This window comes from Bombyx mandarina, chromosome 19 (genome assembly GCF_030267445.1).
Source record: "Bombyx mandarina strain Sakado chromosome 19, ASM3026744v2".
NCBI classification, from domain to species: domain Eukaryota; kingdom Metazoa; phylum Arthropoda; class Insecta; order Lepidoptera; family Bombycidae; genus Bombyx; species Bombyx mandarina.
Genome location: NC_143225.1, coordinates 7,910,253 through 7,935,533, shown reverse-complemented (window position 1 = coordinate 7,935,533; position 25,281 = coordinate 7,910,253). Strand labels below are relative to the sequence as shown.

General features: G+C 34.6%; 3 protein-coding genes and 1 long non-coding RNA gene across 22 annotated transcripts; 2 read left to right on the top strand and 2 right to left on the bottom strand.

Annotated features, from left to right (window-relative positions):
- Positions 1-1,523: 1,523 nt before the first annotated feature.
- mRpS9 (mitochondrial ribosomal protein S9) lies at positions 1,524-3,390 on the bottom strand. The gene has a single exon (XM_089735050.1). It carries the CDS (start codon positions 3,282-3,284, stop codon positions 2,097-2,099), a length of 1,188 nt encoding a protein of 395 aa, XP_089591176.1. The 5' UTR covers positions 3,285-3,390; the 3' UTR covers positions 1,524-2,096.
- Positions 3,391-4,802: 1,412 nt separating this feature from the next.
- Positions 4,803-14,401, bottom strand: LOC114243232 (solute carrier family 35 member F5). Of its 2 annotated transcripts, none has more exons than XM_028174643.2 (10): positions 13,980-14,401; positions 13,544-13,678; positions 12,536-12,604; positions 12,249-12,341; positions 11,592-11,744; positions 10,859-11,041; positions 8,848-8,995; positions 7,008-7,167; positions 6,559-6,756; positions 4,803-5,655 (listed from the first exon to the last, which is right to left on the bottom strand). In XM_028174643.2, exons 1-10 carry the CDS (start codon positions 14,130-14,132, stop codon positions 5,586-5,588), a joined length of 1,362 nt encoding a protein of 453 aa, XP_028030444.2. In that variant the 5' UTR covers positions 14,133-14,401; the 3' UTR covers positions 4,803-5,585. The 2 variants fall into 2 exon arrangements, with proteins under 2 accessions (XP_028030444.2, XP_028030450.2); XM_028174649.2 differs by having other exon boundaries at positions 12,548-12,604.
- Positions 14,402-14,415: 14 nt separating this feature from the next.
- Positions 14,416-19,256, top strand: LOC149500842 (uncharacterized). 18 transcript variants are annotated; one of them, XR_016324717.1, is made up of 5 exons: positions 14,421-14,866; positions 15,057-15,128; positions 16,535-16,730; positions 16,848-18,087; positions 18,681-19,256. It is a non-coding gene; the product is annotated as an uncharacterized LOC149500842 (long non-coding RNA). The 18 variants fall into 18 exon arrangements; XR_016324716.1 differs by having other exon boundaries at positions 14,423-14,866; positions 17,787-18,087; XR_016324719.1 differs by having other exon boundaries at positions 14,423-14,866; positions 17,787-18,188.
- Positions 19,257-21,047: 1,791 nt separating this feature from the next.
- Positions 21,048-24,761, top strand: AIMP3 (aaRS-interacting multifunctional protein 3). The gene is made up of 4 exons (XM_028173678.2): positions 21,048-21,376; positions 21,461-21,649; positions 23,603-23,698; positions 24,513-24,761. The coding sequence occupies exons 1-4, from the start codon at positions 21,281-21,283 to the stop codon at positions 24,660-24,662; spliced, it is 531 nt and encodes a 176-aa protein (XP_028029479.2). The 5' UTR covers positions 21,048-21,280; the 3' UTR covers positions 24,663-24,761.
- The last annotated feature ends 520 nt before the right edge of the window (positions 24,762-25,281 follow it).

Here is a 25,281-nt window from a genome sequence, read left to right as displayed (position 1 = left end):
TCGCTATCGGTCGGACGGCCATAGATGAGCTACAACTCGACCAAGTTAAGTTTGCACCTCGCATAGGATTACGTCACACTGCCGCTTAGGTACTGAAAAAAGGATTCGCTATGACTTTACAAACGTTTGTTAGATTTTACTTTGAACTTGTTGTTTTTAACAATATATTATACATAGGTACATTAGAATATAGGGATATCGGGTTTTTGTATTAAGACCAACCGGGCGTTCTTCCACTTTTTAAATTTTTATCCCAATTGCACAATAATAATTTTCCTTTCCTTTTTCATGTTCCTTTTTCAGGATTATGTTTCTCCCTTCACTGTGTATCACCTTTCCTTTTATTTTTGTTGCCCACAACAATCCTCTCGAAGTTAAAAAAAATGAACGTTAACCGTTCAGTAACAACAGTTCAACAAAAACTTAACAAAAATAGTCCAATAATATAACAAAACTTCAACAAAAAACCTAACAAAAACAGTTAAAAAATTTCAAATTCAACGGATAGGGAGACGAAAACTTGTATGATGCGTGTTGGCGACAAAGATGCTAACCGTAATGACGCGACAGGGCGATCGCGGGAAGGTGAGCGGAGAAGCGGGCGGGGCGCTGCATTCCAGCGAGGTGCAAACTCAGATTGGTCGAGTTGTACTGATATTATTATTAATACTAGGTAAACATCAACCTCCCATGCTAGTAGAATTTTCAGCTTGTTTGTTAAACAAATTTCTATAATTTTTATCCTAGTAGTAAGGCGTGCTATAAAAGCAGATAATATGTTTTTCGATTTGAATGTTAGAATCACTAATAAGGATAACGGTTATTTCAATGTTTCTAATTGAAGAGTTCGACTTCCATAGCTGAGGAGGCAATATAACAATGCGACAATCCAGGCTCTTTTTAAATGTCGTCCTGGTGCACCATAACTTTCATGGTGTCCATTACTTAACTAATACATAAATTAAGTAAAAGTCCAGGGTATTATAGTTTGATCTAAAAATAAAAATTAATTTTAGACAAGAGAAAAGTTTTTTTTTTTTCCTGCCTAAGCTGGTAGCCTAGAGAGGCTATTCCAGCGGAACCTTAACGAGTAGGTGAGCTCACAGGGCTCAAACCTGACGACAATGCTAACATGAACCCTAGCAAGAGTCGTGTTTCGCAGAATCTACCACCGGATCGGAAACGCGACCCACTGAGAAGATCCGGCGAGAAACTCAGTGGGCTGTGTCTGAGAGTTAATTTACTCGTCGAGCCCTTCGTCGCAAGCGACGGGTTCGACGAGAACGGTGCTTGAAGTACCTAGAAGCACCGTCAGTAGATCGGGAGGATCCGAGATGACGTGTTTTGGGCGACGTCGACTGCTTTCCATTCTTTCCGCAGGATCGGGAATGAGAGTAAAGCATTCCATCGTGCTTCATACGCCAGTCTTAAGGGCCCAGTGACCTGTAAATCCAGTTAATTAGCAATGAGCTCATATATCTAACTTCATGCAATTATAAAATAACAATGTAAAGCCATGGGGCTTGTCAAGAAAACACTTTATTGAAAGATCACAGTTGAGGAGTAGAGTAGAGTAGGTCAGACACAGTGAACATATCTATTTATTTAACAGACACGTGTATAGACCAAAAAATAATAGAAAGTATAAGGCCTGAGCTCAATTGATAAACGAAGTCTTCTTGACCTAAAAAACAAGACACCTGGTGCATTTGTATGAAGCATTGAGACTACGCTAGAATCCTGTAGACACACCCCAATGAAATAAATACTCAACAAATTTTAACGAATTACTTCCATAGTGTAATAACCAAAGGTAAGCACTCAACACAAGGAGGACTGTGAGATCGTCCAACAATCTAAGCAATAAAAAATATTACATTGTACTAAATTGTGGTAATTAACAACTGTTATTATCAGATTATCGATGTTGCATAAATGATAATATTCCCGTAGAAGTGTACATATTTGTATCAAGTGGTACAAATGTGTCCAAATCCTAGAGGTATAAGTACCTACCAATTTAATTAATGAAAATTTTATAAAAATTCTATATTTTTTATTGCAGGTTTATAGTAATTTAATCTACAATACATAGATTAACGTTTTTTCCATGTTGGCTTCTTCCTTGCTCCAGGTTGTCCAGGCTTCTTACGTTCACGCCTCCTATGATCTCTAGTTAATAGTCCTGCCACTTGCATTTGCTGTAGCATATCTTTGTCAACAAAACTACGGAGGCCCCAAGCTATACCCCATCTAATGGCTCCAGATTGGCCGGAAGGTCCACCACCTTCTACATTACATTCCACATCTACACGGTTTTGCATACCAGTGAATATTAGCGGGAACAACACTTGTTCTCTCGACTGAACATCATCAAAATATGTGATATCTTTTTTGTTAATTGTTATTTTGCCGGTGCCTGGTGATCTTATGGTTACATCGCCTCTAGCCTTTTTCCTTAAACACTCATAAGTTGTAATATAGGCTCTTCCCTCTTCATCATAATTAGGTTTTGGAATTTCTAAAGCAAACTTTTGTACAGCAAGGGGCTTCCTAAATTTTTCAATAAAATCTTTATATCTGTAAGAATATGGCAGTGAGACCAATCTTTCCATGACCACTTTGAAATTGTCATATTCTAAATCAGAAATCTTTTCAACTAACAACTGCTCAAGTTGATCTTTATTCAGCCACATACTACCCCCGAGTTGTAACTTGCCATTTGGATCAGGAGTTGCTTTCTTTCTAATAACTTGGTCTTCATATTTGTAAAGTTGTTGTAAATGCTCGGCAGCGTCATGAAGTAGTTTAAAGAAATTTGGTTTTCCAGTATAAAACAAACAATGGTGAGGTCTTCCAGCTTCGTCGAATTCAGCGGCTTTGCGAGCGGGAAAGACGTCTTCTGGTGGCCTCATCGATGGACGTGCGGCAGGGTCGTAAATACCGCTGGGGAATAGATATTCTATAGCGCGCTCTACATCCTTTTGAGTAAACAATTCAGGATCTTCGCCCATCATATTCGCAAGATGTCGTTTTCCGATGTTATATTCAAATTTTTGTCGTTTCATAAACTCGTCATGTTCTTTTGCTCTCTCTAAATAAGCTTTCATGGCCTTACTTATCTTTTTCTTTTTGTTAAGTGTCTCCCAATCTGTTAGATCATTTAGAACATTACTGGGATCGGACGTAGTTCTAGTGCAGTACTGAAATGTTCCTATTGTTAGTGGATACCGAAAATACTTTTTTGCTGCTGGTATTATTTGCCTAATTCCTATAAGAGACATTTTTGCAGTATGCAAATTGCTGCAGATATATTATGTAGCATCAAAGATTTTGATAAAAATATAAATTATAGTTTATTATCCCAACACAATAGCTTGAATGTACATAACCTATAAAATTTATTTATTTTTTCTTTGCGAATTTTGCCACGGGCAAAGGGTACAAAGCCTATACATAAGTATTTTTTTAACTCATCATAGTAAAAGTCTGTACTTCGATCTACTTGTTAGACTTAATTAGGTAATAGGTACGGTACCAATTTACGAATGGTTTATACGATTAACAGATATATGAAATGAAGAATGAAATAGGTATACACGATAAAAAGCAAACCCATCAAAAGATAATTTGCGTAGGATCTACTTGTTAGACTTAATTAGGTAATAGGTACGGTACCAATTTACGAATGGTTTATACGATTAACAGATATATGAAATGAAGAATGAAATAGGTATACACGATAAAAAGCAAACCCATCAAAAGATAATTTGCGTAGTATTTGGTCATAGGGCTTATAAGTAAGTCCCTTTTAACCGTGTGATTAAATACCATACATATTTGTTATTGAGGTTTGAGAGCTTAAGTTCAAAGGCATGAAGGTGTTGATATTGTGGTGTCTATGGGTTCCTGTAATCACTAACACCAGGAACACGGTTTTCTCTTAAACTAGCATTAATAAAACAATATATTCATCCTGTCTTGTTCAAATTTCGCAAGTTCGAGATAAGCAATAAAATTCATACTGTTACGCCTAGTAGCATAGCTCGAGAAGTTCAACGCCATCTATTGTCAGATAGCGGAAGCACGCATCGAAAATGCTCGACATATGTGGAATATTCTCGATAATTCTAGGGATGTGGTATTGGCTATAAGAGCGTTGCAGAGATGGCACGCAGTCAGTTAGTAATCGGAAGCATAGATTATACACTTAATATATTCGATCGGAAGCGAAACAGCGAAAGGACCACCTAAAGCGAAGCGGAAGAAGCGAATTGAGAATTTTAAAGTGTTTGTGAAGTGTTTTAAATGTTCTAAGTGATAAATACAGTTTTAAGTTATACTTTGGTGGAACATTTATTTATCCCGAACCCGAGCGTGTAACAATACTATTCCATAAAATTATGAAAGACATGAACTGACACTACTTTTAGTCAGCCTCTACACTTCTTGAGTTCGGTCATAGCTATTGTAATCACATCTTCGCAGATAAAATTCTATTTTGCTTTAAATTAGTGGTTCATTTATGAAAAACCATAATGAGACGAATATAAATAGTCGTTTTTTTTTCGTTTATTACTTTCGTTAATTGAAATAAACTTAACATCATAATTATAAATAATTCTGGTCATAAACAATAATAATAGACATACATTGCACTCACAAAGAAAATGTTACTATGCTAATCATTAGCTTATGGAATGATGATTTCTTTATTATTATTACGATATTTATGTAATATTTAAATGCGAACTTCAAATTAGACTAGGAATAACACGTGTTTACAAAACAAAACACAGGTGCACATTCGTTCTTATGTAATGTTATAAGTATTTTGTAAAGCTTACTTAGAATTAATTTATTTGTTAATATGAGTCACTTTGGTCCTTACTTCACGGACGAGCCTTTGATTTTAGGTAGTAGGTATTATTTGGAAACAAACCGTAAAGAGTGATATGTCGTGTTTGATTATTTTATTCACAAAGTTTTGATGTTCAATTACAGTAGTACAGTACTGGATATGTGGGAAAATGTTAATATTAAATGTGTTTAACATGTCTTGTGTGTGTGTGTTTTCAACGAGAATTCGGGATTGAAAGACAATTAAAGTAAGTATTCACAGTAGATTAATCGAGAATCAAATGAACCAAAATATAGTTATTCTTATTACATCCAAATCTATATAAAACAAATGAGCATCACAAATTTTGAGACATAAAGTGTGAGGATATTATTAATAAAGTCACCTCACAGATATACAATATTATAATTTCAATGAATAATTCGAACCGGAACACTGTAATAGTTTAGGAAAAGTTTTACACAAAATCATTTTTGTTACGGTCCGAATTAATATAGTAAGGTTAATGTAAAAATTACTGCGAAAACTTTCTACAGTTGAAACATAAATGGTAAAATAGACAATATTTTATGTCGCCTATAATGTTTGATGTGACAAGTGGAAGTTTCTGGTTGCAGATTTTGGTTTCATGTCTCTGATAAGGCCATTGTACTACACGAACAAAGATCACACAGTGCTGTTCACGTTCCGCAGTCCTTTAATGAGGATTTCTCGAGGACCGTTGCTACGTCGGCTCGTCCGAGGACATCAACGCTTCCGATTGTTCGTCCAATTCAGGAATATTTCTAAAGTTGCTGTTGAGAAAAGTCTTTAATAGTGCTAGGGTTGACGCACACGGGACACAAGCCACAACCACAAAATGCCGCCACCGGAATATTTCCTGTAATTTTCATACATTTTATATGTAGCTTGTGGTTGCCACCGGCGTCAACCGACGGCATTTTGTGGTTGTGGCTGGTGGCCCGTGTGCGGCGACCCTTATAGGTGTACATATTTTTTTAAGAAAAGCGTTTGTTAGGTGCATTGTTTGGTTATTGGCGGCTGTTTTCCCTCTCGTAGATATGTAAGCTGCTCACGATTTATCAAATACGAATGCCATGACCCATTAGCTTTATTAGCTTCAGACGTATGTATGTTAGTATGTAACGGAATCTTTGAACAATGTTTTGAAAATGTCGGATTAACTCGAAATTTGATATACTCATTAAGGACCGATGACAATATATTTAAAAAAAAAGAATTGAAAAAAAATTGAAAAAATTTTAATTCAACTAAAAAATAGAATATAAATTTGAATTAAAAATAGTGTAAGAAAAAAATATTTTATTGTAAAACGCTTTTTATACAATAAAATAATTTGTTCTTACACTATTTTTAAATCAAATTTATTAAAATTTATTTTGAGATATGAGGCGGCATCCACAGTATGCTGATTCCACTGAGACCACTCATCACTACATAGTATAAAACAAAATTGCTTTCTCTGTTCCTATATCCCTATGTATGCTTAAATCTTTAAAACTACGCAACGGATTTTGATGCGGTTTTTTTAATAGATAGAGTGATTGAAGAGGAAGGTTTATATGTATAATAACATCCATTAAGTAGTGGAGTAATCAATAATAAATTACAGTTTCCGCAGCGAAGCGAGGGCGGGTCGCTAGTTTAAGCAATAATAATGAAAACGGGATACTGACGAGATTGGATTGGGCAGCCTCAGGCGACGTGTTAGCGCGGCGATACAAGGCGCGGGTGCGGCGGCGAGCACGCACCCCGCGGCCGTCAGCAGCGCCGCCGCCACGCGCGCCGCCCCCCCCGCCTCCGCGCACACCGCCGCCGGCGCCGCGAGCCACACCACGCCGCTAGCCGCGCCGCCGCCCGTCAACGACCGACCCCTGCACGATACACATCTATATATTAATACGTGAAGCAAAAACTTTGTACCCCTTTTTATACTTGAGACCTTAGAACTTATATCTCAAGATGGGTGGCGGCATTTACTTTGTAGATGTCTATCGGCTCCAGTAACTACTTAACACCAGGTGGTCTGTGAGATCGTCCACCCATCTAAGCAAAAAAAAAATTATTTAAACTGTGCATATTCAGTATGATAGGAGGAAATAGTAGTTTGAATGAGGTGTGTTACCATATCCAGAGCGAGTCGATGAGCACAGGTCCTAGCGCTGCGTCGAGTATGAGCCAGGGCCACAGCGGCGGCGAGGGCAGGGCCGCGCGCTCCACGCCCGCCGCCGCCAGCGCGCCGCCCACGCTCCACGCCGCGCCGCCTACTATGCACCCCACCACTCCTGAACGTTGCAAAAACACTAGTTGCATCATTTAATATAATATAAAATTCTCGTGTCACGGTGTGCGTGATTGAACTCCTCCGAAACGGCTCGACCGATTTTCGTGAATCTTAGCGTGAATATCGGCCAGGGTGGAGAATCAAACAACATTTATTTTTCACCCCCCTAAATCTTAAGGGTAGCCCCTGGTAACCCCTGAATTTTTTTATTTATTTTTTTGACAAAATTTTTTGTTTTTATTTTTTTATGATACAGCATACAAAAATACATACAACCCTAAATTTTCACCTCTCTACGACCAACCCTTATTTTTTATTTGTTAATTATAAACTTTAATTTTTTTGCAAGAATTTTGTTTTTATTTTTATTTGTCATGAATTAAAATAAAATAAATCTGATGTTACTCTCAATTTTTCATCCCTCTATGATCAACCCCTACTTTTTATTGGTTAATTATAAACTTTATTTTTTTGGAAAGATTTTTTTTTAATTTTTTCATGACTTAAAATAAACAATTACATATTACTCTCAATTTTCACTCTTATACGATCAACTCCTATTTTTCCATCCCGATTTTTTTTTAATTCTATGCACAGATCCGTAATAAGGTTGTAAGATGGCAATCAAATATGATAATTGTAGTAGGATAAATTTTTATTCAGAGTTTATGATTTCAAGTTCCTTTAATTATGATTTTTTTTTAAATTCAATTTGATCTCCCGCCCTCGCCGTTCGACTACTGATCACCTATCAATCGATCAGTTATCCCCGCCAGGTGTCACCATTCATCCAGCAAACATCACGTAGTAGGGATGAGGACGAAGCCGGTCTCCTGTCTACTCACTATATATTTTTGAGCCATGTTTTTTTTTGTTTTATTTGTGTATCAATCGTAGCTTGCCAGGCCATGTTTTTTTGGTTTTATTTGTGTAGCATGTTCAGTAGGTCTGAGAATAGGCTACTATCTATTTTTCATACCCCTAAGTGATAAGGGTTGTCCACCCCAAACATTAATATTTATTTTAATTTTTTAGAGAATTTTTTTTTTGTTATGATGAGGTATTATGTGGTTGAATGAGGTTTTTTTTTTCTACACTAGAATTTCCGTAGAAATCTTATTTAAGGCAACACAACCTTTGCCGGGTCAGCTAGTAATCATATATATTTGAAAACCGCACATTCCTGCGCCGCCTACTATGCACCCCACCACTCCTGAACGTTGCAAACATAAGTTTAATCATACCGTATATTGGAAAGCCGCACACTCCTACCTATTTCGGTAAAGAAGTAATCATGCGTTCCAATTTGAATGATAACACAGAACATACATAATACACATAAATTAGTTATAGATAAGCAACTCAAGCACTTAACAAAAAAGTTTACGGGCGTCGGCCACTAGATGGCTTCCTTTCGATTACTTTCTCATTGCTCCTGTAGATGGTAGTAACATATTACCTATCTTATATTTTATTTTTAATGAAGGATTTTGTAAATTTTCAGAAACTACAAATTAATAAAATTTAATCAATTTGTCTGTCAGATCGCGTCCATTTAGCTCATTCAAATAAAAAATTAAAAGCTAAATTTGTGAATATACATATAATTATGTATTACTCTACTTTGTATCATTCAAATAACTTCATGTATTTATTTCCACATATAAAAAAGCTAACATACCAATCAGTAATGGTGAGTTTATGCCTTCTCCTTTCCTCAATTCTCTTCTGAACAACAAAAGATGTATTGCGTAGCAAAATGCCGAACCAAGTGCTGACAACACCGCCGTCCAGTTACTCTGATGGCTCTCTGATATTCCGAGCACCACCTTAAAACAATCGAGTCAAAAAAAATATTTTCACCGAGGGACATAAATACTTTCACCCATTGTTGTGATTAATATTAACATCATAGTGTTATACCTACTGCTACGAATAAAACCATCTGTCGCAAATAGCAAAAAGAGATATCGAAACAACTGAAAAATGTCTTGAATGTCCTGGAACATTGTAGAAATAGTCGAATCGACTATGAAAGCGCAGGTAACAAGAAGACAGTTGTATTCGAATCGAAGCGACTAACGGGTTACCTCAGGAAAGAGGAAAACTGAATTTTTATATGTAGTGAAGTTTAAGTTTTTAAACGAGCAATTCTTGTATGTTAATATATGTATATATAATTTGAATCTCAGAAATGGCTCTAACGATTTTCATAAAATTTAGTATACATGGGATTTCGGGGGCGATAAATCGATCTAGCTACGATTTATTTTCAGAAAATGTTGTTTTATTCGTATTTTCAATAATCAACTCTTCCCGACATCTATTGGCGAATAATAATACTATTTTTCTTCATTGAGGGCAACTAACTGCTTTAAAGAAACAAGATGGCGTTATCAAAAAAAAAATCGGTCATCATCTAGTGTATTTTAATTGCCGTTGTGAGTAAATTGTTTTCCAATTAGGGTTTCTGTGGAGATTTTTTTTTATCCTGAACCTTAGTTCGTATCGATTTAAGGTTCAGTATTCAACTCGTACTTATTTAGTGATCATAAATGTAGGATTGGTAAGAATGGAACGTATGAAAAGAGTGTGGAACGGAGCGTTAAGATGTCAGTGAGAGAAAACGGAAAGAAAGGGAGAAGAAAATGACGGACAGAATGACAGAGAAAAGGAAGATGGCGAAGACGGTTATAAAATGTTAATTAATTTTTGAAGTTATACTTCTTTAGGCGCGTTATGAAAAATTTATGAGAGTGAAATTTTACGATGCGCGCGCACCGTGACACAAAATTAACAGAAATGAAGTTGCCCACTAAATCGCTCATTACAATACGACCGACGTAACTTGGCGAGTCTGAATATAGCCGCAGGTGAATTTTCGCGCATGTACACTCGTAAAAAAAAGTGTTATTAGCATTCACTTTTTAGTAATATATATGAAAAAATTATTATTTAATATAATTCATACTAAATATTATTAAATTATTAACGTTAAATATTTATTATTTATTATTTAATATTAAAAAAAAAAAAATAATAAAAAAAAAGGATAACTTCTTACGCGCGTACATAAGTACACGCACCCTTTTTTAATTATTATTATAACAGAAGATTTTGGAACAGTAGAAGTTTTATTTTATGCGCTGCGATCCCTATTCGACATAAATCTATACTAATATATAAATCTACATCAATCTGGTTTTTACAATACAATACACAACCTTTACAATACAATACAATACAATCTGGTTTTTACGGATGTTCCGTTATAACTACTGAACCGTGCGTCCGATTGACTTGAAACTTGATATCCTTGTAGAAAATACATGACGTACTTAATGGATAGGCTAATATTTATATGAGTGTTGGACTCCCTACACCAGTTGCGGGGGCGTTAATGATGCGAATCTTTGTGGGGGTGAGAAGTAATAATGTTAATTTTAAATGCCCAGCGAAGCAGAAGGGTACAGCTAGTAAAACATAAAAGTATTTTTATTCACATATTAAAACTTAACTCTTTCTTTTTGGCTCCAAAGGTTAAAGCAATTTTATTAATAGTATTGTATCTACGGAGGCAGCCTATAATACATATGTCCAATGGAATAGCAAAAGGAATTTTATTAATATTGTGGAGGCAGCCTATAATATCTCCAATGGAATCTACGAACGTAATTCGATTATGTTCATACCAAGCCGGCTGCAGTTAAAAGAACGGCAACACTTTTCGAGATTGTGAACCGATCCGTTGGTACTTCTGCAAATATAGCTCCCAGGGTAAGAACGAAGGCGCCCGTTGTAGATGTGTACATTGTAGCTGAACTAGTTGATGTGTGCAGTATACTTAAACGGTACAGATAGTTTGATATGAACCACTGTAACAAAGAATTATACATATAATCAGTTACTTTGTATTAAGTATTCGAATTTAAGTCATTAAGGGGATACAAAAAAATAGTCAAGTGAAATGATCCACGATAATATCGTGTAATAAAATGGCTAATTATTAGGGTGTATTTTAATCACGCCCGGGTACATCGTTTTCGTCGAACCCGTCGCTTGCGATGAAGGGCTCGACGAGTAAATTAACCCACAGACACAGCCCACTGAGTTTCTCGCCGGATCATCTCAGTGGGTCGCGTTTCCGATCCGGTGGTAGATTCTGCGAAGCACTGCTCTTGCTAGGGTTCGTGTTAGCAACGTTGTCAGGTTTGAGCCCCGTGAGCTCACCTACTAGTTAAGGTTACGCTGAAATAGCCTCTCAAGGCTATCAGCTTAGGTAGGAAAAAAAGGTACATTCGGTCTATTTTTCCTACAAAGCATCTGCCCTTAAACCAAGCAACTGAGAGTCCGAGTCTCGAAACTTCTGGTGCGACGTGAGTTTGTCTGTAGAAATAAAATCTGACATTATCGCTCTATACTTACAGGCATAGACAAGAACAATGCCAAACGCAGATGTCGTCTTGTGGCGGCTGCAGCGGCACGCCTCTGTGCAACTTGCGCAGCACGTTCTGAGGCCGCCCAAGATAATCGGGCCAACAACGCTTCACTGGCCATCGCTGCTGACATAACTCGTACCTGTACCACAAAATAACCATACAAATAGCATTTAGGATCTTATTGATAAAACACTCAGTACACTTTTGTACCAGATCCCTCGCCACCGGATCAGAGTTCGTCCATATTATCTGGAATGGCTGCGCTCATCGACATTGCGTTTCCAAAGATCTTATTGCCATGTACCATCCAGCTTTGGAATTAGCTCCCCTCCACGGTGTTTCCCGAGCGCTACGACATGTCCTTCTTCAAACGGGGCTTGAGGAGAGTACTCAATGGTAGGTAGCAGCTTGGCTCTGCCCCTGGCATTACCGACGTCCATGAGTTACGGTAACAGTTTACCATCAAGTGGGCCATATTCTCGTTTACCTCGAAAGGCAATATAAAATGAAAAAAAGTTACCTGTTAACAGAAATGTTTTTGCGAAGAATTTTTATAGTCTGAAGTCAACATGTACGATGTAATTAGGACACAAAGATCACTAAGATGTGTAAATCAGAAATAGTTTGGATAGTTGAACTGTACCTCAGCAACTTTATTAAAACGGACAGCTCTAGGTGCAGCATCGTCACTGTCGGTTGTTTCCCCCGCTCTGACCGGTACAAATGTTGAATCACCCTGCAAAAATAGATTTACGTAGTAGTTAAAATCTAATAATAAATCATTTAATTTAACTAATAATACATTGAGACTGTATTACAATACAAGACAAGTTTTTTATGTTATCAAATTATAAATACCCATAGTTGTTTTAAGCATCAGATTGACAGTGAATATTTTTGATTCATTAATTTACTAATTATACTACATACCAAACTATTTACATTGGATTCAGTAAAGAAGCTTTCATCATCCGTTTCTGCTGTAGGCTCTAATAATTGCTGAAAAAACATTTTTTTTTGTCGTTATATTATAGTTTTAAATAAGCCACACACAACCAATAGGTTAAAAAAATTTAATTTGCGAAATTATTATAAAGAATATTATTGAATGAGATCTCACCTTGATTTTTAGCTTTAATCTCTACTGAGATGATTAAAAATAAAAATTGGTCTTAGAAAACGTTAAATAATACTGCTTATAATATAGATAGCTGCAAAAGCTTGGAACAATTCAATTATAATTTTACAATTTAATTCAGAAGTGATAAAAATTACATGATATTGAGTGACTAAGATAGTCTATAGATATCAACAACGGTATTTGTTAACATGTGTCAAATATGTATATCAGTGGAAAATTGGCATCTGCCAGTAGGTTTGAGTACCAGCACTGCCACATTGTTTAAGATGAGTACATCAGGCATCTTATCCTATAAGTCAAAATAAATTCAGAATAGTCCTGGTGATCAATTCTACTCTTCTTATCGGCCCATGGACATCCACTGCTGGACATAGGCCCCCAAGCCTCGCCACAAAGACCGGTCCTGCGCTGCCTGCATCCAGCGGATCCCCGCGAACCTCAATAGATCGTCGGCCCATCTTGTGGGGGCCTACCCACACTACATCTTCCAGTATGCGGTCGCCACTCAAAAACTTTATGGCCTCTTCGGCCATCCTATGTCTTAGTAGGCAGGACATATTGCTCACAGAACAATTCTACTCATAAGGGTTAATTATATAATATAATATTATTCAAACATCATCTGAGCCTATTTACTTATTGCTAGATTAATTTAGTGATAATTTAAGTTATATAAGTTCCAGTAATCATTTGTCATGGGTTGCAACTTCAAGTGAGAAAATAAATCATGAACAAGATTTTTGTTTTATTATCTATATTTTTTTTTAAAGAGGTTAAGGTGGGGCATATTCACTTACAGTGTAATCAGTTGGTCGACAAGGATCCTTTGTAGGAGGTGAAAAACACAAAACTAAGAGATATATAAATAGTAATGAACTTCTCACGTAAGTCACGAGAAACGGTCTCTCTAAGTGTTTTTCAGTGTATAAATACTGAAAAAAAAAACAGTAGTGAAAATTAGATACAATTTTTTTTAACAAATAGTAAATAAATTACACACAACTTATTTTAATTATAGATTAATAGTTGAACATTAGCCTAATTAATGAAATATTTAATTAAATAATAACAAGGTAATATTTGAAAATTTAATTATTGGTTTCATGTTGACATTTACAAAGCCATTATCTAATTAAAAAAATAGAGGATTGCAGACCTTATTTTAATTTTTATAATAATTTTACTGTTAGAATGTAAGATGTGCACAACTATTGCTACCCATTAAATACTTACTTTTGTCATCTCTGAGGATACGACCCATAATACAACGACCAGTAACAAAATAAATACACCGAACACATATTTTTTCCGGTTGAACTCTTGAACAACATCTTTGTTTTTATTATTGGGCGAGACGTGAAAATAATTGTGACACAAAGTCAACATTAAAACGGTTTATGGAGCAGAAATTAAAGAATACTTTAAGCTTGATGTCAATACATTTTATAATTTACGAAATAAACGTTAGCAAAACTACGAATTCGCGCTATAAATGTAAGTGTAATATCTGTTAAGAAATTATGATTATATTTTTTGCTGGTGTGATTCTAGAAAATTATGAAAGAAACCATTAAATTATAATGAAATATTGTTATCAACAACACAAGATAGTCCAAAAAATCAGTGACCTGAGTGACAATTATTGACAATTGAACATCTATCTTTTTTTTTTTTTTTTTATTTATTTACGGCCAATGGTTACAAGACCTTATAGCCTATCTTAAATTAATTTTCACGCATGAAGTACGTAAAAATTTACAAGTAATTATTAAACAAAACAGCATCAAATTGAAATATTAACATTACTCGTTTGTTTTTAAACATTTCCTATTGTGTTAATAATATATCTATAAATTGGTTTAAAATACAACGGGTTTGATAAAATTTCTTCTAAGTCCATCCTTACGCCTGTTTGTAAAGGCGAGTCACCCTTAGAAACATCGTCCAGCTCAGACACTAAAATTAATCTATTTATACTATATTTATGACATTTCATAACAATATGTTTCAGATCAGCGACCTCATTGACACAAAATTGACAGTTTTTGTCCGTTGCTAAACGTAGTTTAAACAAATGAGCAGGAATTCTACAATGACCGAATCTCAATCTATTAATGGTGGTAATGAATTGTCTGGAATTAGCTTCTTTAAATTTGTTATACCAAGGTACATGTGGCGGGGTATTCTGTATCTTTGTATACCATTTCCCTTTTTCTTGGCTTATAGACCTCCAGTGTTCATACCACAGCGTTTTAACATTTTCCGTTATTTTCTGCTGGAAGTCAGTAAACGGTACTTTTATTACATTAGTGTGGTCTTCGTCACATGCACCTCGCACTGCACAGTCTACAGCTTCATTGCCAAAAATACCACAATGAGCAGGTACCCATTTAAATTGGACATTCTTTCCTCTTTCATTTAAATTTGCCAATATTTCTTTTATTCTATAAATAATATAGTTCATATTAAATCTAAAAGGATCACTTTCTAGTGCTAACAATGAACTTTTGCTATCAGTTAAAATTAAAAAGTCAGAACTATTTACATTATTAATATACAAAAGTGCTGTATAGATAGCGTAGCATTCAGCAGTAAAAATACTGCAGTGACTGTCTAGCTTGAAGCATCTAGATTTCTTCAGTTGTGGATCATAATATGCTGAAGCTACTCTACCTGAACATTTTGATCCATCTGTATATAATTTATAAATATTTATGTTAGGTAAATTGTTAATATATTCAAAAAATTCAACTTTAGACCCAATTTTTTGGGAATCTGTTTCTACAGTCATATTTACAGTGGTATAATTGTTGATTTCATATATAGGCAAAAGGTTAGATGAGTATATATTTTTGAATGTATTTTTGATGCTAAGAGAAATTTGAAGCATCTCTGGTAAATGATCAGACACAAAACTGCTCATATTGATATTAGAACTGCCCATAAAATCAATAGGCAGATCCTTAGGTATTATCCTGTCAATAACAAAAACATTGTCAGTGGCCAATAGCTTCAGACAAAATCTCTGTGCGATCTGAAGACGCCTAAATTTTAACGGCATAATGCATGCTTCAGATTCCATGGCATTAATTGGAGTTGAGCACATTGCTCCTGTAATAATTCTTAGTGCCTTGTTTTGAATTACATCAAGTTTTCGTAGATATCTAAGATTTGCATTCATGTAAGCTAATGAACTATAATCAAAATGACTCCTGACAATACTTTTATATAACAGAGACAAAACCTTAGGGTCAGAACCCCAATGAACTCCAGCCAGAGATCGCAGAATGTTTAATCCTTTGCAGGCATTTCCAATTATGTTATTAATGTGTGTTTGAAATGTCAGTTTTGTATCTAACCAAACACCCAAGAATTTTTTATGTAACAACCAAGACAATGGACTATTGTTGTATAATATAGGTGATATCTCATTTAGGTTGACAACCTTTTTACTGAATAACATTGCCCCACTTTTATTTACACTTATATCTAAATTTAAGCTATTGTAAAAACATTGAATTTGAGACAATCCATTATTCAAATTTCTAATGGCATTGTTAACTTCTTTATTTACACTATATACAACAATATCATCAGCAAACAACAGGCATTTGACAGAGGGGTCTACTAAATATCTGTTTATCTGTGAAGTGTAAATGCCATATAATAAAGGAGAGATTATAGCACCTTGCATTGTGCCTTTATAAACATATCTAGGTCCATGTAGGATATTGTTATATTTGACATACATTAACCGTTCATTTAAAAAATTAAATATCCATTTACAGACTTTGCCAGGGACACCAATATCACTAAGAATCTGTATAAGTAAAGAGGGATTGACATTATCAAATGCACCACTTATATCAAGGAAAGCGCAAGCTGTGTATGAATGGCTATGAAAAGAATTTTTAATATCTGTAACCAGAGACATATAGTTTTCTGCTGCACTTTTACCTCTACGGAAACCAAATTGCTGTTCAGGTAAAATTTTAAATTTTTCACTATAAAATTCTAATCTCAATTTGAGCATGCATTCAAATAGTTTACCTACACAGGATGATAGTGATATTGGTCTGTAAGAATTGTAATCATTTTCAGGTTTATCAGGTTTTAGTACTGGAATAACACACTGTGTTTTCCATGAATCTGGAATCATTTGAGAGGACCATAATAAATTATATATCTTTAATAGAGTCATTTGGGCATTAGGGTGTAAGTTACTAATTAATTTATAAGGGATGTCATCGAGACCAGGAGTACTATCTTTTCTAGATTTTAAAGCTATTTTAAACTCATTAATACTAAAAGGGTTTGACAAAAAACAGCCTTCAATATTTCCAGGTGAATTAAAAACTTCATTTAACTTAGTCATGTTTATATACTTCTCCGGTGGAGATATTGGAGCTAGTTTATCTAAATACGAGGTGATCCATTCATCATTCTTAGGTCTATGTTTTAATCCTATCCTTTTAAATTTCCGCATGTAGTTCCAAATAATAGTAACAGGAGTGTATCTATTAAAATTCTCACATAATAATTTCCAACCACTCTTCTTTTTTTCATTTAGTAGCTTTTTCTTAATTGCATCAACTCTTTTGTATTGGATGTAATTGTCTATTGAGGGGTGGACTCTGTAGTTTTTTAGAGCTAATCTGGAATTGTTAACAGCTGTGAGACAGTCATTGTCCCACCAGGGAGCTGGACTTTTTCGTTTATAAGGAACCTTGTTTATAATTTTAGGTATATTTTCTGATTTTATTCTATTCAATATATTACAAAATTCATTATAAGTTTCTAGGGGATTGTCTGATTGAAATTTTAAATTAAGAAATGACTTTTCACTTGCAGAATGGTATGTTGACCAGTTGGTCTTTCTATATATGAAGCGCTCTGTTGGCTCACCTATCACATACTTTTCTATGGATGTTTGGATATGTGTGATTGTAGGGAAATGATAACTCCCCATAGGATCGCTATGCACTGTCCATTCACATAAAGGTGCAACATTTGGACTAACACACATTATGTCAATTGCAGATGGGTTGTGATGAACTGTACCTATGGTGGTTGGAGATCCGGAATTTAGAATGCAAAGACTACATTCATCTAACAGATTGAATACATCATTACCTCTGGAATTTGATGAAGCACAACCAAATGCAACATGATGTGCATTCAAGTCGCCAGCCAGGAATACTGGTTTTGGCAGTTTATTGATAATAGTTTTTAAAGTTTTGTATTGCAACCGTCCACCTCTAGGAGGACTATATGCACACAACAAGGATAAATTTGCATTCTTGGTTTTTAGAACAACTGCAGCTGTTTGTAAATATTCATGGTAAGGTGTACAAATCACCTGATATTTAAATGTGTCTTTTAATAAAATTGCTACACCGCCATGACCATTGGGTCCATTTTGAAGAACAATATTGTATTCAGGTATATTGAAGGGACTGTTTTCTCTCAGCCATGTTTCGTTTAACATGCAGATATCAATATCATACTCAGAAAGAAAGTTAATCAATAAAGGTTTTTTGTTACGCACACTTTGAATGTTAAATTGAGCAATTGTTAGAAAAGATTTTAAGTTACTCTGTAAATTGTTAAAACTAAAATTTGCCATTGTCTAGACTAGGTTTTTTAAAAATATTTCCTTTATTTTATTAATTGTTATGTTATCATCATTAGATGAGTTCGCTAAAGTAACTAGTGATCTTACAATAGCGTTTAATATAATGTCGTTGTTGGCAATTTGTTCTTTGTTCATTATAATATTATCTTTCTTGTTAAATGAATTGCTATTGTTATTTACAATAGGTTTTTCTTTAGTTTTTAAAGGTGGGAAGTTTTTATCGTTACTTGTTATTGATGCAAATGTACTGTTTTTGGGAATTTCTGACCGTTTTAATTCAATTTTTTTCTTTTTTATAGGGCAGTCCCGGGATACAGCTAGATGTCCCCCACCACAATTAATACATACTAAAATGTCAGACACACACTCTTTGTAATGGTGATCTCCTGCACAATATGAACACATTTGCTTACTGCGACATACTTTGGCGGAATGATTAAATTTGAAACATTTGAAGCACTGTATTAGAGGTGAAATATATGTCTGTACTTCGCAGCGAAACAAGTTGAGATACACATAACGGGGTAATGTAGTTGTTGAAAAAGTTATAGCCACAGAGCTCATAGGCATTAACTTCTTGTCTGCATTTCTTTTCATAAACCTCTTAATAGATATGATTTCAGCATCGCTACTAATATTTTTATAGATGTCTTCGTTGGATAAGTCTGTAGGCACAAATTTAATCACACCCACCTTCTCTACTAAGTGAGCAGGTATAAAGGCGCGGAATTTGTGCTTGCTGAGAAAGTTGTCAAGTTTGATAAAGCTATTAGCATCTGCAGCTTTTTGGAAATTCACACCAATTTTATATGCATTAATTCGTGAAACACATGTAATGCCTTTGACATTTTCATTTAATAAACTTGTTAATTTTATTGGATTTTTATTTCCGAGTTTTTCTTTTTCCTTTGACTCCACATAAACGGTATAGTTTGCAGAGTCGTTTTCCAAGAACAATCTAGTGTAGTTCGTTTTAAAATATATTTTATATTTATCTTCTTCAAAACTATTACTTACATCTTTGGTGTTAGCGTATTTTCTTTTCTTTTTGTCTGAATGCTCTTCCCCGTCACTATGCTGTCCCATTTTATTAAATGGGACGCAGAGCGTCAAAACTTAAATTTATTAACTTAGATATCAGATGAAAATAATTTAAATTCAAATACGAAATTAAAAAAGCGCGCCTTGTTTGACTTCCCGCCAAAAAGTTGAACATCTATCATCAGTCAGTTGTTGCAAATCAATGGTTTAGGCCCAGGAATCAAGATTACTTGTTTGCCTACATTATAGTGTAGTGTTTGTGTTCTCTGTGAATAAATGAAGTTTCTTCTTATTTTAAGTGTGGTTACTTCCACGTTTGAACAAACATATTTCCAATAATTAATCCGTGCCTTGGATCTCAAAGTCGCAACAAAATACCAATGTATGGCATAAAAATGTCCTACATTCTACGTCTGGAACCATTTGGATGAAAATATAATGAGATACAACAAGCTGTCTCAGAAAAAAAAAGTAGTGGATTATAGATGTAAGCATAGCCACTGCAATGTTCTCTGCAAGCCGTTTATTCTAGAATCACTTTCCAATATTTCCTAGCATTTACACTTTCTGTTCGCCGTTGTTGTATAAAGTCTAAAAACCTCAGCTTTTTATATCAAATATAAATTTCACATTACTATTCACGAAATTTCATTTAATATCAATTATACTTTTACTTAATTTGATGTCGAGTCTCTTTGGTCACTAATATACAGGGTGTCTCACAAAAGGTATATCAAGCCGAAAACAGCGGATATGATTCTAATAAATTAGGCAATCCGAGAAGAATAAATAATAGTTTAAAAAAATAAAAAGCACGTTGTAAATAAAATTCTACTAAAAATAGAAAATAAATTTTAATAAACTTAAATTGAACATAGCGTAAAATATATTTTAATGACAAAAAAAAACGTGGTGTGCATGGTGTTATTAGTTATAAACATTTTTCTGACAGTTAAGAGTAGAAGAATTATTATTTCAATAATATGTATTTTGAAAAGCACCCTTGCTTTTTTTAAATAAAATATATATTACACTATTTTCAAATTAAATTTATTAAAATTTATTATCTATTTTTAGTTGAATTTTATATAAAGCTTATTTTTTGTTTTTTTAAACTATTATTCATTTTTCATTTTTTAGTTAAATTTTCTATAAAAGCGTATTTTTATAACTAATAAGTACTTTAACATCAATCCCTGCCTTATCGACTATAGATAAACATTATATAACTTGGCAAAAATGTTATTTTGCAAATTGAATAATGGAATAATGTTATCAAACTAGTGTATTGTCATCGGTCCTCGATAAATCTACAAAGTTTGAATGAAATCTGGCCGTTTAAAGTGGGTCAAAATAGTGGTTATAGGTGCCAGTTACAAATATACAAACATACATACAAGTTAAGCTAATATAAAGCGTGTAAAAAGAGTGTGATTGATGATATTATACCTACATTTTGATTTAATTTTTAAGAAAAAGTTAGTCGCTTGTTTAATCCCTAACATAGCTGCTTAAACTTCAACAGTTTTCAAACTTTTTTAGGTTTTCGTAAAACCGGCGAGACGGATAATTCAGAATCATAGACAACTTCAGAAGCACAACCGAATATTTCATTTAATCTTCTGCATAGATAATACATTCAATCTTCTGTGTTCGGCAAGTATTCAAATGAGGCGTGAGATATTCATATTCATCCCGTAAATTAAAGTCATAAATATGTATTAAGTGTATTATTTATGAATTAAAGTTTTGAACTAATAAAAAAACGCAGTTGTTTTAGAAATTGTGTACTCTTCTAAACTTAAAAAAAAAAAAGTTACTACTTTGCTCTTACACATAGTAAAGCCAGATTATTTTTATGCCGAAAATGAGTACCAATAATGTGGATGTAATTAAGATGATCGGAAAATATTTAAATGTTTCAGTCGGGGCTGTTTGTTATAATACAGACAAAGTAAACACTACAATTTTTCATTAATGAAACCTAAAAGCTGGGTTCAGTTCAGTAAAACCTTAGTTTCTGTTTGAATTTTCCCAGGTTCCCACTGCCGTACTTGAAAATAAAAATGTTGAGGGTTTTGTGACTATCATTTTGAGTATGGTTTCAAAATGTGGAACTGCAAGCAGTGAAGAGCAACGACTGCTAACCTACCAATGGTTAGAGTACATCTCCATGTTTAGTAATCAGGCTGTGGCAAATTCAACTTTTGCATTCAAATTCTTGCAAGTTAGTTCATTTATTTAAATTTTGAGTTTTTGCCTCTAACCCGTTCCATATATGGGAAAACTATATTTACAAAAATAAATACCTTTATTTTAAAATTTAAGCATAGTTTGAAGCGTAGAGATATTTTCATTAGTTATTTTATTGCCAAACATTTTTGTTGGTGGAGTAATTTAAACTTCTTTTTAACGAGTAAAAACATTTTGGTATTATGATTAAAGTATTAGAAAGCTAGGTATATAAAGATGGTTATACATTTCTGATAATTAATAAAAAAAAATATAAAATTGTTTAATTTAAATTATATTTAATTAATTGATCACAATAATATTAATTAACTAAAGTAGCACATAATGTCATATTGTAAACTATTGTAATAGGAATATATAGGACTATAAAACTACTTAAAAAGGAAGAGAAGAAGAAGATAAATAACTAGTCAGGTCATAAGTATTGTCACACAGTAAAAACTTTTCTTTTAGAATGCTGGCCACAAAAAAGTTTATTGAATTCGAATTTCGAATTGTTCATGAAAATAAAAATGTATACTTTTAGAATTTTACTCATTTTTAAATATGGAGTGGACGCTTTAAAGAAGACCGTGTTGCATTTATTGCGTTGCATCGTTGCGGTTACGCGCCAATTCAAATTTTTAACATACAGAAAATTTTGAATATGACCAAAAGATTCATTTATCGTACCATCAAACGATACAATGAAGACTCTAGTGTAGATGACAGGTCAAGAAGTGGTCGCCCTCGGTCTGTTAGGACTCCAGCAGTGATAAAAGCTGTGAAGGCGTGAATTCAAAGAAATCCCAAACGTAAGCAGAAACTGTTGGCCCTTCAGATGGGGTTAAGCAGAACCACGGTGAAAAGGGTGTTAAATGAAGACTTAGGGCTTCGGGCATATCGAAGAAAAACAGGACATCGTTTGAATGCTCGTCTAATGGACCTGAGACTGAAGAGATGCCGCGCTTTGTTGAAGCGGTACGCGGGAAAAAAATATCGGGAAATTCTATTTTCGGATGAAAAAATTTTTACCGTAGAAGAGAGCTACAACAAACAAAATGTTAAGGTGTACGCACACAGTAGTGAAGAACCGAGCAACCGTATTCCGCATGTCCAACGAGGTCATTTTCCATCCTCGCTCATGGTATGGTTGGGAGTTTCTTATTGGGGCTTAACAGAGGTACATTTTTGTGAGAAAGGTGTAAAAACGAATGCAGTTGTGTATCAAAATACAGTCCTGACGAAACTTGTGGAACTTGTTTCTCATACCATGTTCAATAACAGGCACTGGGTATTCCAACAAGGTTCGGCGCCAGCTCATAGAGCGAAGAGCACACAAGACTGGCTGGCGGCGCGTGAAATCGACTTCATCCGGCACGAAGACTGGCCCTCCTCCAGTCCAGATTTGAATCCGTTAGATTACAAGATATGGCAACACTTGGAGGAAAAGGCGTGCTCAAAGCCTCATCCCAATTTGGAGTCACTCAAGACATCCTTGATTAAGGCAGCCGCCGATATTGACATGGACCTCGTTCGTGCTGCGATAGACGACTGGCCGCGCAGATTGAAGGCCTGTATTCAAAATCACGGAGGTAATTTTGAATAAACTTTAGTGTCATAAGAATCTATGTTTTGTTAAGTTCATTTTGGTATATGAATGGTTACATAATGAATAAACTTGTTTCAATTATTTTACATTAAACATGTGACAGAATTTATGACCTGACTAGGTATAAAGAAGACTACTATTACAATTTCTCATAAAATGTATTCAATAGTATAACTAAACAAATTACTAAATTTAGTGCATCTATAATATTTTTTAAGTTGAATTTCTTGTTATGTACATTGTTCATAAGTGTATTTTCTGTCCACAATATTGGCGTGTAAAGTGCCCCTCTCCTCAAATTCTCCTAACCAGTACTGAAATGCTTTATTTTTGCAGGAAATAAACAGAGCTCTACAAAGTAACACATATCTGACTGGCCAGTTTCTAACAATTGCTGATGTTGCATTATATTACATAGTGTATCCTTTACTGGTATGTGTCTAAACACTTGTATCGCTTACACAACAAATTAAAATTCAACATGGGTGAAGTTTTGCACAAATTTAGATTATTATTTGAATAAAAAAATTGGATACTTTATGACGGAATATGCTGCAGGTATATGATAAGATTTAAGTAATGGTGAATGATATGACAGTGGTTTGAGAATTTATGTGGAAGGATTTACAATTTGACTTTTAGTTTATTGACGAAATAGTGACAAACGGAATCTATCTTGTGATAATGCAACCTGTATAATAGTTATCTTTGAATTACAAATTTAATGCATGACAAATCATGGTGCATGTGTAGGCGGAGAATAAGCGAATATCAGGAAAAAACATGAGGTACTAGTGTCTTTATACAAATAGGCAGAGACAAAACAGTAATTACAATTTTATCTTCTCTTTCTTTATATTAAAACAAAAATGAAAGAAATCATACATTTTTTATTTTTCTTTCATTGCTTAGGTGGGTGGACGAGCTCACAGCCCACCTGGTGTTAAGTGGTTACTGGAGCCTATAGACATCTACAACGTAAATGCCGCCGCCCACCTTAAGATATAAGTTTAAACTGCTGCCCCACCTTTCAAACTGAAACGCATTACTGCTTCACAGCAGAAATAGGCGGGGTAGTGGTACCTACCTGTGCAGACTCACAAGAGGTCCTATCACCAGTAATTACGCAAATTATGATTTTGCGTGTTTGATTTTTATTACACAATGTTAATTTCAGGTTTGTAAGATGTTATATAATTCTGTTTTTTAATTTATATCATGAACTAATTTTAATTTCTTGTTATAGGAGCATATGTCTGTAGCAGAACGCGATGCCTTTGTTCACTTATGCAGATGGTCAAAACATATACAAGCACAACCGCGAGTTTGCCATAATCGTCCACCACTTCCATTGAATGCTGTGTCACTCTCGGTGCTGGCACCGGCAGTACACTGAAATTTTAAGCAGTATGCAATTTTAAATTTACCACTATACATTGCATTATTATGTATGACAATAATAATATTTCTAATAAAGTGTGCAAAATAAAATAAATTTTCATTAATTGGGTGCATCATTGTTTTGCTCTGTTTTCGAACAATACCTCAAACACATGGTTTAGATCGTAGACTATTTTTTAAAAAGTAAATATGATCAATCCACTCATTTCATGTAGACAGTGAAAATTTATAAAATCGGATCCATCAAAACTATAAGGTTCCGTTAATTCTGTTGTTGTTGGTTGTTGACCTGCTTAAGTCGAGGGCGAAGTGTGTAAAGGTAGGACCTACTTGGTCTAGTAAAATAGGTACTATGTACGTGTGTAACATTATTAAAGCTCACAGCCCACCTGGTGTTAAGTGGTTACTGGAACCCATAGACATCTACAATGTAAATGCGCCACACACCTTGAGATATAAGTTCTAAGGTCTCAGTATAGTTACAACGGCTGCCCCACCCGTGACCCTTCAAACCGAAACGCATTACTGCTTCACGGCCCAAAAATGAGCGGGGCGGTGGTACCTACCCGTGCGGACTCACAAAAGGTCCTGCCACCAGTAAGACCGACCAAAAG